At 42.3% G+C, this 15,543-nt stretch overlaps 1 protein-coding gene across 2 annotated transcripts in view; it reads left to right on the forward strand.

Annotated features, from left to right (window-relative positions):
• The window catches only part of plgrkt (plasminogen receptor, C-terminal lysine transmembrane protein), a 32,363-nt gene that overhangs the window by 4,707 nt on the left and 12,113 nt on the right, over positions 1–15,543 (forward strand). For both annotated transcript variants that reach the window (XM_014124583.2, NM_001146440.1), the window contains 1 exon segment: positions 12,488–12,618. In XM_014124583.2, the coding sequence (XP_013980058.1) occupies positions 12,488–12,618 (131 nt within the window).

Genomic DNA, 15,543 nt, shown 5'->3' on the forward strand with positions numbered 1-15,543 from the left:
TATCTGACACTTGGTAATGAATGGAATCGACCTGGCAATTTTAAAAGGATAGCTGGTGTATCTAACATATGTCTTCTCCCGCTCTCCTGCATTAAGATGTCAAACCTACGTCACTGCTCATTGTAGTGGAATCTCAAAAACGTTTTGTTATTGTCTATGATTTGATTATTAAATGGTCAGATTTTATGGTGTGTCATGCATGATTGAAGGCTATGACATTTTTTTATTCATCATTATCAAAATATGGGAAAAATAGCCCTCAAATTATAGGGGTGTGTGTGGCCTGATGTTCTGAGGAAGGTTGAACAGCATTGAATCTAGATGATTATTGCTCTCAAAATTTAGTATTTTAAGACAGTCATTCACAAAGCTCAAATTGTTTCCCTGTGTATGACAATATGTGAGATGATAAAACCTTATCACAATCAAAAAGTTATATCTTCTAACTATACTCAACACACTAAAAATAAAAGTTGCTTTAGAAACTTGTCTTGATTATTTGAGAAGGTCTCTATTGTTTGCGTTTGGTTTACCGCTCGGTCAAGAACATGGCCTTTAGGAAACGTCAGTGAACTTTCTCCACAGATTAATAACCACTTCGTCACCTCCATACTCCTCCTCCCTCGACTTTCCCATGCCTCCTGACTTCACCTGCCTCCCGATCCCTAACCCCTATCTGACTATTCAGAACCGATTATATTTGAGCATGACTGAGTTAAGGCTTGAGTTGACAAAGGTAAAGGTTCTTCATAGGCCTATGTTTTGGCTGCAGGGATTTGGTAAAGCCCCATGCAATCAAAGTCCTACAAAACATTGGCCTAATGCCTTACTCAGACATCAATGTGGTATACACAGGAAGAAATCTTTCCTATCTGCTCGAATGCTCTGGTGACCCCCTTTTGCGCTCTGAGGTATCTAAACAGTTAAGTGGGCCCACTACCCTACGTGGACCTAATGAAAATACATTACACACTGCCTGAAATCAGCCTTTAAAATACACTATACTTTATCTTAACTGTACATCTTTCCTCTGTGGTGTTTCCTTTTTGGGGGGGGGATTCTGCTTCCTTATCCATCTCCAGTTCGATGACGCAACGTTGTTGGTGACAAAACATGCTGAAATCGATGTCTGGTGGCCATACAGTCTAGTGTCAAGCCCATTTAAATTACTGCAGATGAGAATTCCCTACCTGCCTAATGGTTAACCCTGGTGTCCTAGAAAAATTCCAAACCTGGCCCCATTCCATCATGGCCACCTAATCATCCCCCTCATTTCTAATTGGCGTATCACTCCTCACCTCTCCACCAGATAGCTGATGTGTGATGAGCGTTCTGGCACAAAAATGGTCACTGGGCAGCACATTGGTGGTGGATTAGGTGAGTTTCCACCTTACTACGTAAAGGTCTAGGAGTACCTCAGTTGGTAGAAAAGTGCTATATAAATCCAATCAACTATTTATTATTAGGATGCCACTTGGGACACCTTCACTGGATTACTCTTCACTTTCTACTCTGACCCGGCCCAGTGAGAGGCCTGACTGGACGGAGGAGGTGATATATTTGGGCTAGAACCACCAATGAGCTCCCCTCTTCTCATGTCACAACACCTCCATCTCCTCCGTGCTCTATTCAGCAATTCCGAGTTAACAGCACTCAGTTGTTGGCGTTAATGACACTCGGGCAATCAGGCAGACATGATACTTCCAGCTTCCTGAAGACACAATGGCTTTCATGATTGATTGGTCATGTGCCCTCTTCACAATGGGTTGTGTGACTCTAAAATCAATTGAGAAATTAGTCTCAAATAGAGGCAAATCGGTCTCACTCTACCTCTCGTCATTCAGATCAACACATGAGAAAGAGTGGACGAAACATCTGTTGTTTGCAGAAATGTAAAGCTTTATGTTTTTATGAAATTCCATTTGATATCTTGGAATCTAACAATTGTCTGGACTAGATTAAGCCTAGTCCTACACTAAAAATAATTTGCAATGGAGATCGCTGTTGAGCTTGTTTTTTTAACCATGCCTAAATGTTCAGACAATCAGTCAGTGTTCTTTTTTCATTATGTTCTTTACCATGTCTAGTGCTCCATCAATTCTGGCCCACTTACCGTCCTCCATGAAAGCAATTCAGTTTAATTTGCGTCCAGGAAACAGACCCTCTGTGTGTGTGTGTGTGTGTGTGTGTGTGTGTGTGTGTGTGTGTGGTTTATTCCCTTTTAAAAAAGCTATGGATTGCCTCCCGAGTGGCGCAGCGGTTTAAGGCATTGCATCACAGTGTTGCAGCGTCACCACAGCCTGGGGTTAGGGGAGGGTTTGGCCGGGGGGGCTTTACTTGGCTCATTGCGCTCTAGCGACTCCTTGTGGCATGCCGGTGCGCCTGAAGGCTGACTTCGGTCGTCAGTTGAGGGGTGTTTCCTCCGACACATTGGTGTGGCTGGCTTCCGGGTTAAGCAAGCGGGATTTAAGAAGCACGCCTTGGCGGGTCAGGTTTCGGAGGACGCATGACTCGACCTTTGCCTCTCCCAAGCCCATTGGGAAGTTGCAGCTGTGAGACGATTGTAATCATGAAATTGGGGAGAAAAGGGGGGTATAAAGAAAACATGACCAGATTCACAGGAAATACATTTCCAAGGATGAAGGAGCAATATTCAAAACCACATATTAATACTACTTGTCAAACAGAGAACTGAGACTGTATACTGGTTGTTGGGGTGGGGTGTGGGTGGGTCTGTGGATGGCTTTCGACCATTTTATTGGATACTCATTGTTAGGAAGAATGATGGTCCAAATCGGATGTTAAGTACTATATTTATTAAAGATCATATGAATTAAAATGGCCAATTTCAGTGTAATCAATTAGCTTAATTTATTAGAGATCAAATATCAACAAAATAATGGTTCAGGAATGCTAATCTTATCTGTTTCTAACTACAGACACTATCTGAGATGGTTGATGTCATGGCTGGCTGAAATGAGATGGAACAACCCAACTCAGAATTTTGAACTTTGAAAAAATTCATTATTATAAAATAGTATAATTTCACACACACCGGACCCCCCCACACACAATTTTTTTTGTATATAATACAGCTCAGTATTTTAATTATTTAATACGGTCTTTTTGCCTCATCTTTATCAAGGGTGTCAATCGTTTCGGATCCCTGTATACAGTGCCTGTAGAAAGTATCCACACCCCTTGACTTTTTCCACATTTGGTTGTGTTACAGCCTGAATTTAAAAGGTATTCAATTGAGATTTTGTGTCGTTGGCCTACACACAATACCCCATAATGTCAAAGTGTAATTATGTTTTTAGACATTTTTACAAATTAATAAAAAATGAAATGTCTTGCATTCAACCCCTTTACTATGGCAAGCCTAAATAAGTTCAGGAGTAAGCATTTACTTCACAAGTCATATAACTTGCATGGACTCATTCTGTGTGCAATAAGTGTTTAACATGGTTTTTGAATGATTATGATCTCTGTAACCCACATATACAATTATCTATAGTCGAGCAGTGAATTTCAACCACAAAGACCAGGGAGATTTTCCAATGCCTTTTAAAGAAGGGCATCCATTGGTAGATACAAATTTATAAAAACAGACATTGAATATCCCTTTGAGCGTGGTGAAATTAATTACACTTTGGATGGTGTATCAATACACCCAGTCACTACAAACTGGCAAGTGTCTTCACTGACATTTTCAGAGTTTAATGGCTGTGAAAGGAGAAAAACAGAGGATGGATCAACAACATTATAGTTACTCCACAATACTAACCTAAATGACAGAGTGAAAAGATGGAAGCCTGTACAGAATACAAAATATTCCAAAAATGCATCCTGTTTGCAATATGGCACTTAATTAAAACTGCAAAAAATTTGGCAAATTAACCTTTGTCCTCAAATCAAATTTGATTTGTCACATGCGCTGAATACAACAGGTGTAGACCTTAGTGAAATGCTTACTTACAAGCTCTTAACCAACGATGCAGTTTTAAGAAAATACCTAAAAAATTTAAAATTAAGAAAAAAGAGATAAGAAAAACGAATAATTAAAGAGCAGCAGTGAATAACAATAGCGGTGCTATAAGGGGGTACAGTGACAATGTGCGGGGGCACCGGTGTCGAGGTAATTGAGATAATTATGTACATGCAGGTAGGTTTGATAAATCCTGTTTGGGTGCATGAACCGCTAGCGGGACACCTACGATGACATCTGGTGAAATTGCAGAGCGCGAGATTCAAAATACAAAAATCGTAATATTAAACATTCATGAAAATACAAGTGTCATACATCATTTAAAAGCTTAACTTCTCGTTAATCCAACCGCATTGTCAGATTTATAAAAGGCTTTACGGTGAAAGCATACCATGCGATTATCTGAGGAAAGCGCCCCACATCAAAATACTTTTTCAACCAGCACAGACGTCACAAAATCACAAATAGTGATTAAATAAATCACTTACCTTTGAAGATCTTCCTCTGTTTGCAATCCCAAGGGTCCCAGCTACACAACGAATGGTCGTTTTGTTCGATAAAGTCCTTCTTTATATCCAAAAAAGTCAGTTTAGTTGGCGCCAATGATCTCAGTAATCCAATCGTTCAACATGCATACATACGAATCCAAAAAGTTACCGGTAAAGTTCGTCCTAACAAGTCAAACGATGTTTGTAATTAATCCTTAGGTACTCTAATATCTAAATAAATGATAATATTTAAGACGCAGAAAAGTATGTTCAATAGGGAAGATAAATAACGAAGAGCGCGCACCTCATTAACACGCCAACAAGACTACTTTTCTAATGAGACACCTTGTAGTTTTTCCAACTACTTGTTCATTTTTCAAAAACAGCCTGAAACCCTTTCTAAAGACTGTTGACATCTAGTGGAAGCCATAGGAGCTGCAATCTGGGTCCTATCTATTTGTATTTCCCATAGGCTAGCACTGAAATGGCCTGTGACCTCAAAAAAAAAAAATTCCGGGTGGATTTTCCTCGGGTGTTTGCCTGCCATATCAGTTCTGTTATACTCACAGACATTATTTTAACAGTTTTAGAAACTTCAGAGTGTTTTCTATCCAATGCTACCAAGTATATGCATAGCCTAGCCTCTGGGCCTGAGTAACAGGCAGTTTACTTTGGGCACGTCAGTCATCCGAAATTCCAAACAATAACCAGTCTCCAAAACAGGTTAACCTCTTACATCTAGACGTTCCGCTAGCGGAACACCTGCTCCAATATCCAATGATAGGCGTGGCGCGAGTTACAAATTCCTCAAAAATACAAAAACTTCAATTTTTCAAACATATTACTATTTCACAGCATTTTAAAGACAAGACTCTCCTTTATCTAACCACACTGTCCGATTTCAAAAAGGCTTTACAGCGAAAGCAAAACATTAGATTATGTCAGCAGAGTACCCAGCCAGAAATAATCAGACACCCATTTTTCAAGCTAGCATATAATGTCACAAAAAACAAAACCACAGCTAAATGCAGCACTAACCTTTGATGATCTTCATCAGATGACACACCTAGGACATTATGTTATACAATACATGCATGTTTTGTTCAATCAAGTTCATATTTATATCATATTTATATTTATATCATATTTATATCAGCTTTTTACATTAGCATGTGACGTTCAGAACTAGCATACCCCCCGCAAACCTCCGGTGAATTTACTAAATTACTCATGATAAACGTTCACAAAAAAACATAACAATTATTTTAAGAATTATAGATACAGAACTCCTTTGTGCAATCGAGGTGTCCGATTTTAAAATAGCTTTTCGGTGAAAGCACATTTTGCAATATTCTGAGTAGATAGCCCAGCCATCACGGCTAGCTATTTAGACACCCACCAAGTTTAGCCCTGACCAAACTCCGATTTACTATTACAAAAGTTTGATTACCTTTGGTGTTCTTCGTCAGAATGCACTCCCAGGACTGCTACTTCAATAAAAATGTTGGTTTGGTTCAAAATAATCCATAGTTATATCCAAATAGCGGCGTTTTGTTCGTGCGTTCAAGACACTATCCGAAGTGTAAATAAGGGTCACGAGCATGGCGCATTTCGTGACAAAAGATTTCTAAATATTCCATTACCGTACTTCGAAGCATGTCAACCGCTGTTTAAAATCAATTTTAATGCAATTTTTCTCGTAAAAAAAGCGATAATATTCCGACCGGGAATCTGCGTTTAGGTAAACAGACGAAAGAAAATAAAGCATGGGGTCGACTCGGGCACGCGCCTGAGTCTCACAGTACTGTGACCAGCCACTATCCAAACGCGCTACTTTTTTTCAGCCAGAGCCTGCAAAGCCACGATTCAGCTTTTTTCCGCCTTCTGAGAGCCCATGGGAGCCGTAGGAAGGGTCACGTAACAGCAGAGATCCCCTGTAATGGATAGAGATAATCAAGAAGGCCAAGAAATTGTCAGACAGGGCACTTCCTGCATGGAATCTTCTCAGGTTTTGGCCTGCCAAATGAGTTCTGTTATACTCACAGACACCATTCAAACAGTTTTAGAAACTTTGGAGTGTTTTCTATCCAAAGCTAATAATTATATGCATATTCTAGTTTCTGGGCAGGAGTAATAATCAGATTAAATCGGGTACGTTTTTTATCCGGCCGTGAAAATACTGCCCCCTAGCCATAACAGGTTAACCTCTATGGGCTAGGTGGGACGCTCTCGTTAATCTAACCACACTGTCCGATTTCAAAAAGGCTTTACAACGAAAGCAAAACATTAGATTATGTCAGCAGAGTACCAAGCCAGAAATAATCAGACACCCATTTTTCAAGCCAGCATATAATGTCACCAAAACCCAGAAGACAGCTAAATGCAGCACTCACCTTTGATGATCTTCATCAGATGACAACCCTAGGACATTATGTTATACAATACATGCATGTTTTGTTCAATCAAGTTCATATTTATATCAAAAAACAGCTTTTTACATTAGCATGTGACGTTCAGAACTAGCATACCCCCCGCAAACTTCCGGGAATTCGCTAACATTTTACTAAATTACTCACGATAAACGTTCACAAAAAGCATAAGAATTATTTTAAGAATTATAGATACAGACCTCCTCTATGCACTCGATATGTCCGATTTTAAAATAGCTTTTGGTGAAAGCACATTTTGCAATATTCTAAGTACATAGCCCAGGCATCACGGGCTCGCTATTTAGACACCCGGCAAGTTTAGCACTCACCATAATCATATTTACTATTATAAAAGTTTGATTACCTTTTGTTGTCTTCGTCAGAATGCACACCCAGGACTGCTACTTCAATAACAAATGTTGGTTTGGTCCAAAATAATCCATCGTTATATCCGAAAAGCGGCGTTTTGTTCGTGCGTTCCAGACACTATCCGAAATAGTAAAGAAGTGTCGCGCGCATGGCGCAATTCGTGACAATAAAATTCGAAATATTCCATTACCGTACTTCGAAACATGTCAACCGCTGTTTAAAATCAATTTTTACGCCATTTTTCTCGTAGAAAAGCGATAATATTCCGACAGGGAATCTCCTTTTCGGCAAACAGAGGAAAAAAATCCCAAAGGCGGGGGCGGTCGGGTCACGCGCATAAGCCCAGTGTCCCTTGATCGGCCACTTGAGAAAGGCGATAATGTGTTTCAGCCTGGGGCTGGAATGACGACATTCTGTTTTTTCCCGGGCTCTGAGCGCCTATGGACGACGTGGGAAGTGTCACGTTAGAGCAGAGATCCTTAGTAAATGATAGAGATGGAAAAGAAGTTCAAGAAATGGTCAGACAGGCCACTTCCTGTAAAGGAATCTCTCAGGTTTTGACCTGCCATTTGAGTTCTGTTATACTCACAGACACCATTCAAACAGTTTTAGAAAATTTAGGGTGTTTTCTATCCATATGTAATAAGTATATGCATATTCTAGTTACTGGGTAGGAGTGGTAACCAGATTAAATCGGGTATGTTTTTTATCCAGCCGTGTCAATACTGCCCCCTAGCCCTAACAGGTTTTAAGGAAGAGGTTGTTGTCCTTGCACCACATGGTCAGGTCTCTGACTTCCCTATAGAAAGTGATCAGGCCTACCACTGTTGTGTCATCAAACTTAATGGTGGTGTTGGAGGGATTACAGGAGATGACTGAGCATGCACCCCTGAGGGGCCCCCTGTTGAGGATCAGTGTGGCAGATGTGTTGTTACCTACCCTTACCACCTGGGGGCAGCCCATCAGGAAATCTAGGATCCAGTTGCAGAGGGAGTTGTTTAGTCCCAGGGTCCTTAGCTTAGTGATGAGTTTTGAGGTTACTATGGTGTTGAACGCTGAGCTGTAGTCAATGAACAGCATTCTCAAAGGTGTTCCTTTTGTCCAGGTGGGAAAGGGCAGTGTGGAGTGCAATAGAGACTGCATCTTCTGTGGATCTGTTAGGGCAGTATGCAAATTGGAGTGAGTCTAGGGTTTCTGGGATAATGGTGTTGATGTGAGCCATGACCAGCCTTTCAAAGCATTTCATGGCTACAGATGTGAGTGCTACATGTCGGTACTCATGTAGGCAGGTTACCTTAGTGTTCTTGGGCACAGGGACTATGGTGGTCTGCTTGAAACATGTTGGTTTTACAGACTCAGACAGGGAGAGGTTGAAAATGTCAGAAAAGACACTTGCCAGTTGGTCAGGGCATCCTCGGAGTACACGTCCTGGTAACCCGTCTGGCCCAGCGGCCTTGTGAATGTTGACCTGTTTAAAGGTCTTACTCACATCAGCTGCGGAGAGCGTGATCACACAGTCATCCGGAACAGTTGATGCTCTCATGGATGTTTCAGTGTTACTTTCCTCGAAGCGAGCATAGAAGTTATTTAGCTTGTCTGTTAGGCTTGTGTCACTGGGCAGCTCTCGGCTGTGCTTCCCTTTGTAGTCTAATAGTTTGCAAGCCCTGCCACATCTGACGAGCGTTAGAGCCGGTGTAGTACAATTCGATCTTAGTCCTGTATTGATGCTTTGCCTGTTTGATGGTTCATCGGAGGGCATAGCGGGATTTCTTATAAGCTTCTGGGTTAGAGTCCCGTTCCTTGAAAGCGGCAGCTCTACCCTTTAGCTCAGTGCGAATGTTGCCTGTAATCCATGGCTTCTGTTTGGGGTATGTACGTACAGTCACTGTGGGGACGACGTCCTCGATGCACTTATCGAGAAAGCCAGTGACTGATGTGGTGTACTCCTCAATGCCAATCACGAAACATATTCCAGTCTGTGCTAGCATAACAGTCCTGTAGTTCAGCATCTGCTTCATCTGACCTCTTTTTTTTGTAGACCAAGTCACTGGTTCTTACTGCTTTAATTTTGGCTTGTAAGCAGGAATCAGGAGGATAGAGTTATGGTCAGATTAGCCAAATGGAGTGCGAGGGAGAGCTTTGAATCCTTCCCTGTGTGTGGAGTAGATGTGGTCTAGATTTTTTTTTAACCTCTGGATGCACATTTAACATGTTGATAGAAATTCGTTGAAACTGATTTAAGTTTCCCTTTATTAAAGTCACCGGCCACTAGGAACGCTGCCTATGGATGAGCATTTTCCTGTTTGCTTATGGTGGAATACAGCTCATTTAGTGCAGTTTTAGTTCCAACCTCACTCTGTGGTGGTATATAGACAGCTACGAACAAAACAGATACTCTTTGGGTAAATAGTGAGGTCTGGCCTCCCGGGTGGCGCAGTGGTCTAAGGCACTGCATCGCAGTGCTAGCTGTGCCACCAGAGATTCTGGGTTCGAGCCAAGGCTCTGTCGCAGCCGGCCGTGACCGGGAGGCCCTTGGGGCGGCGCACAATTGGCCCAGCGTCGTCCGGTTAGGAAGGGTTTGGCCAGCAGGGATATCCTTGTCTCATCGCGCACTAGCGACTCCTGTGGCGGGCCGGGCGCAGTGCACGCTGACCAGGTCGCCAGGTGTACGGTGTTTCCTCCGACACATTGGTGCGGCTGGCTTTCGGGTTGGATGTGCATTGTGTCAAGAAGCAGTGCGGCTAGATTGGGTTGTGTTTCGACCTCTGCCTCTCCCGAGTCCGTACGAGAGTTGCAGCGATGAGACAAGACTGTAACTACTACCAATTGGATACCATGAAATTGGGGAGAAAAATAGTGAGGTCTGCAGCTTATCATAAGATACTCCACCTCAGGCGAGCAAAACTGAGACTTCCTCAGATATCGTGCACCAACTGTTTACATAAAATGCATAGGTCCCCGCCTCGTGTCTTGCCGATAGTGTATAACCCGCCAGCTCTATGTTCTTAATGTCGTTGTTCATCCACGACTCGGTGAAGCATAAAATATTACAGTTTTGAATGTCCCGTTGGTAGGATATACGTGCTTTCAGTTCGTCCCATTTATTTTCTAGCGATTGAACATTAGCTAGCAGAACGGAGGGCAAGGGCAGATTAGCCACTCGTCGCCTCGTCCTCACAAGGCACCCTGATCTTTTGCCTCGGAATCGCCTTTTTCTTCTCCAGCGAATCACGGGGATTGGGGCCTGGTCGGCTATCAACAGAATATCCCTCTCGTCCGACTCATTGAAGACAAACTCTTCGTCTAGTTTGAGGTGAGAAATCCCAGTTATGATGTTTAGAAGCTCTTTTCGGTCATAGAAGACGGTAGCAGCAACATTATGTACAAAACAAGTTACGAACAACACGGGGGAAAAAACTAAATTGCATGATTGGTTGAGGGCCGATAAGACGGCAGCCCTACCCACCGGCACCATCATGCGCTTAGTGCTTGTCTATAAAGCGGTGTGTTTGGGGAAAACACTGACATCACTGAGTACCACTCTTCATATTTTCAAGCATGGTGGTGGTTGCATCATGTTATGGGTATGCTTGTCATCGGCATGGACTCGGGAGTTTTTTATTTATTTTAAGAAATGGATTGGAGCTAATCACAGGCAAAATCCGAGAGTAAAACCTGCTTCAGTCTGCTTTCCAAGAGATACTGGGAGACAAATTCACCTTTCAGCAGGACAATAACCTAAAACACAAGGCCAAATATACAATGGAGTTGCTTACCAGGATAACATTGAATGTTCCTGAGTGACCTAGTTACAGTTTTGTCTTAAATCTGCTTGAAAATGTCTGTCTAGCAATGGTCAACAACCAACTTGACAGAGAGCTTGAAAGATTTTAAAAATAATAATGTGCAACTATTTTACAATCCAGGTGTGCAAAGCTCTTACAGACTTATCCCTGTAATTGCTGCCAAAGGTTATTCTAACATGTATTGACTCAGGGGTGTGAAAACTAAATTACATATTTCTGTATTTAATTTTCAATACATTTGCTAACATTTCTAAAAAGATGTCTTCACTTTGTCATGGGGTATTGTGTGCAGATGGATGAGAAAAAAACAAATATTGATTTAATCAATTTAATCCAAATGTGGAGTAAGTCAAGAAGTATGAATACTTAAGGCCATTTTAAAAAATGTGTATTTTCCAACCTAATCAACCACCAGCCTCACATTCTGCAGTATCTACATATTTCATCTTTTGACACATGACTTTTAGGAAATAAAGAACTGTCATACAAAACACCATTAATTCTGTATTCTCTTCTCCTAATGATAATGGCGGCCGTAGAGGATTGTGACTGTCTTTGAAGAAAACAGGAAAGAGCATAGACAAAAAGCCCCAACAGAGGGTTCACCTTGGAATAAAAGTGTGACGGAGCTAGGGGTCGAGTGATCCCGTCATCAGTGCGTATGTCTCAGAACTGAATCAAAGGAGTCTGACCATCCTCAAAGGATGTGAGGAGAATGTGTTTAAAGGCCAACTGTGATACTAACAGCCATTTTTTAAGAATGTGTTGTCTTTTTTAATATTCACACAGGTGACAAGACAAAATAGCAAGCTTTCTCATCCACCCTGAATGTGTCTCAGAGCCTTTATCATATCCATGAACTGTCCATTTCCAATTGATTGTGCCGTGGCTGCTGCATCAAGTTTCAGCACCACAATGTGTTACTTGAATCTGGCTTATTCTGAGGTCAATTACTCTGATACAGTAAATAGGCCTACATCATGGGCAAGATACATACATTGCATTCGGAAAGTATTAAGTCACCGTATTACGTTATTAGGTTTTGCAGCAGCAGAAAACCAAATTACAACCAAAAATATGTATTCTTAGCAACCAAACATATTTTGGGTTGTAATTTGGCTTTCTGCTGCTGCAAAACTTTGATCTCAAGGTACAGACCCTGTAAATGAATAGACTATAGCTAATGTATACATCTCTTTAACACAGATCTCAGAGTTATGTTTATTACTGTTGTATTAAGAGAGGAGAATGTGCATGAATGAAAGGAATAAAGAAAGGTGTGGGTCTGCTCAGTTCTGCTGCTTAACAAAACGTATTTTTACTGAGTGTAATGCCATAATGATGTCATTGCAACCAGTTTTCTTAGCTCTGACGGAGTGCGTTTCTGACCTTCCTGCTTGACCCCAGATGGAGAGACAGATCCTGATGCAGAATCAGATGAGAGAGAGACAGATGGCCATGCAGATAGCCTGGTCCAGGGAGTTCCTCAAATACTACGGCACCTTCTTCAGCCTGGCCGCACTAGGCCTCACCATCGGGTGGGTTCTCCGTAGTGTTAACTAGGCCAGTAGGCCTACAACATGTTTGTTCACATTAAGTCTGTTCTTCAATAGTTATAGATAGGACACGGATGATGCCATTTCGATTCATAAAAATGTGTATTAAGCTGACATGAAAGCTAAAAAGACGGGGTAACACTTTATTTGAACTGTACTGTACGTCAGTGTCATACTATTGGCATGACATGACAAATGATATCTTGACTTATTACTTTTGTTATGTCATATTATGACGCTGTTATTATGTACAGTTCAAATGAAGTGTTAAGATGGTTTGATTCTCAGAAACGTACAAAGGCCCACTGCTGCTGCCACAGCTTGCAGACCTGAGTGACTGTGTTGTATGCTGTTCATGACCTGTTATTCACATGCAGGTTGATGTAGATGGGGCGATATGTTCTTTGTCAAAACACATGCGTCATATACAATGCCCCCCTAATGTTGTGTAAAGCAATATCATTTGTTTGAGCATATCAACAATTGTTCTAAGTATTTGTTGACCTGTCTTTGGCCATCATCAACATAAAAGGCTTTGCATCGTCAATCTGATGTCTGCAGTGGCTGTACAGCATTTATTGCAATGCGGCCACTGCAGAAGTCAGTGCATTCATGCTTCACAGAGCAGAGCTGTTGTCAAGGAAGTGTGTTTGTGTGTATGCAGGCTTTAAGCCTTGGCCAGTGTTGATAATGTAAGCTAAACTGTGTGCCCCATCGTTGCAAAAATGAACATCTAATGGTTTGAGAAAATGGCGGTGATAGATAGGGCAGCCGTACTTCTAGCCCCTAGGCAACTTTGCAGTATTTTGTTTTTTTATGTATTATTTCTTACATTATTAGCCCAAATTTTTTTGGGTGTTATTACATACAGCCTGGAAGAACTTTTGGATATCAGAGTTGCGGTAACTCACCAGCATTACGATCAGGAATATGACTTTACCGAATCGGATCCTTTGTTTGTAATCCCCAGGGCAATTTAACTGATTCCAGAGGCTGACCCAAAACACCGCCGGCGGAGAAGAGGTATTAGGAGTGGACTTCCAGCCCGACTTAGGAGGTGCACACATCATCCACCGCTTCAGAGTATATTACTCACTAATGTTCTCTGGATAATAAAATTGACGAGCTCAGGGCGAGGATTTCCTTTTAGAGAGACATCAGGGATCGTAACATATTCTGTTTCACGGAAACATGGCTCTCTCGGGATATACTGTCAGAGTCAGTACAGCCAGTTGGGTTCTCAGTTAATCGTGCAGACAGGAATAAATATCTCTCCGGAAAGAAGAAGGGAGGGGGTGTATGTTTCGTGATTGCGATAACATACAGGAAGTCAAGTCCTTTTGTGCACCCAACCTACTGTAGAATACCTCACAATCAAATGCTGACCTTATCACCTCCCAAGAGGTTTGGTTATAGTCACAGCCGTGTATATTCCCCCTCAAGCCGATACCACGACGGCCTTCGAACTTCACTGGACATTATGCAAACTGGAAACCACAAATTCTGAAGCCACATTTATTGTAGCTGGGGATTTTAACAAAGCAAATTGCTACCGAAGTTCTATCAACACATTGACTGTAGTACTCGCGCTGCTAAAACATTGGACCACTGCTACTCCATCTTCTGGGATGCCTACAAGGCCCTCCCCCCTGCAAATCTGATTACGACTCCATTTTGCTCCTCCCTTCATATAGGCATAAACTCAAACAGGAAGTACCTGTGCTAAGGACTGTTCAACACTGGTCTGACCAATCGGAATCCATGCTTGATGATTGTTTTGATCACGCGGACTGAGAAATGTTCCGGGTAGCCTCCTAGAATAACATTGACGAATACACTGATACGGTGACTGATTTGTTGTACCCACTGTGACTATTAATACTTAACCGAACCAGAAACTGTGGCTAGATGGCAGCATTCGAGCAAAACTGAAAGTGCGAACCACCGCATTTAACCATGGCAAGGTGACTGGGAATATGGCCGAATACAAAAAGTGTAGTTATTCCCTCCGTAAGGCAATCAAACAGGCAAACCGTCAGTATAGAGTCGCAATTCAACGGCTCAGACACGAGACGCATGTGGCAGGGTCTACAGACAATCATGGACTACGAAGGGAAAACCAGCCACATCGCAGACACTGATGTCTTGCTTCCAGACAAGCTAAACACCTTCGCCCGCTTTGAGGATAACAGAATGCCACCGACACAGCCCGCTGCCAAGGACTGTGGGCTCTCTTTCTCCGTGTCCGACGTGAGTGAGACATTTAAGCGTGTTAACCCTCGCAAGGCTGCCGGCCCAGACGACATCCCTAGCCGCTTCCTCAGAGCATGTGCAGACCAGCTGGCTGGAGTGTTTACGGACATATTCAATCTCTCCCTATCCTAGTCTGCTGTCCCCACATGCTTCAAGATGGCCACCATTGTTCCTGTACCCAAGAAAGCAGGTAACTGAACTAAATGACTATCGACCCGTAGCACTCACTTCTCTCATCATGAAGTGCTTTGAGAGACTAGTCAAGGATCATATCACCTCTAACCTTACTTGACACCCTAGACCCACTTCAATTTGCTTACCGCCCCAATAGATCCACAGACGGTTCTCAGACGAAAATAGCCTCTCACTCAACATCAACAAAGCAAAGGAGCTGATCGTGGACTTCAGGAAACAGCAGAGGAGCACCCCCCTATCCACATTGACGGGACCACAGTGGAGAAGGTGGAAAGCTTCAAGTTCCTCGGTGTACACATCACTGACAAACTGAAATGGTCCACCCACACAGACAGTGTGGTGAAGAAGGTACAACCAGGCTCTTGGCATTCTCTCAACCTCTTCAACCAGGCTGAAGAAATTTGGCTTGGCACTTAAAACCCTCACGAACATTTACAGATGCACAGTTAAGAGCATCAT

The sequence above is a fragment of the Salmo salar genome, chromosome ssa01, assembly GCF_905237065.1.
Source record: "Salmo salar chromosome ssa01, Ssal_v3.1, whole genome shotgun sequence".
NCBI classification, from domain to species: domain Eukaryota; kingdom Metazoa; phylum Chordata; class Actinopteri; order Salmoniformes; family Salmonidae; genus Salmo; species Salmo salar.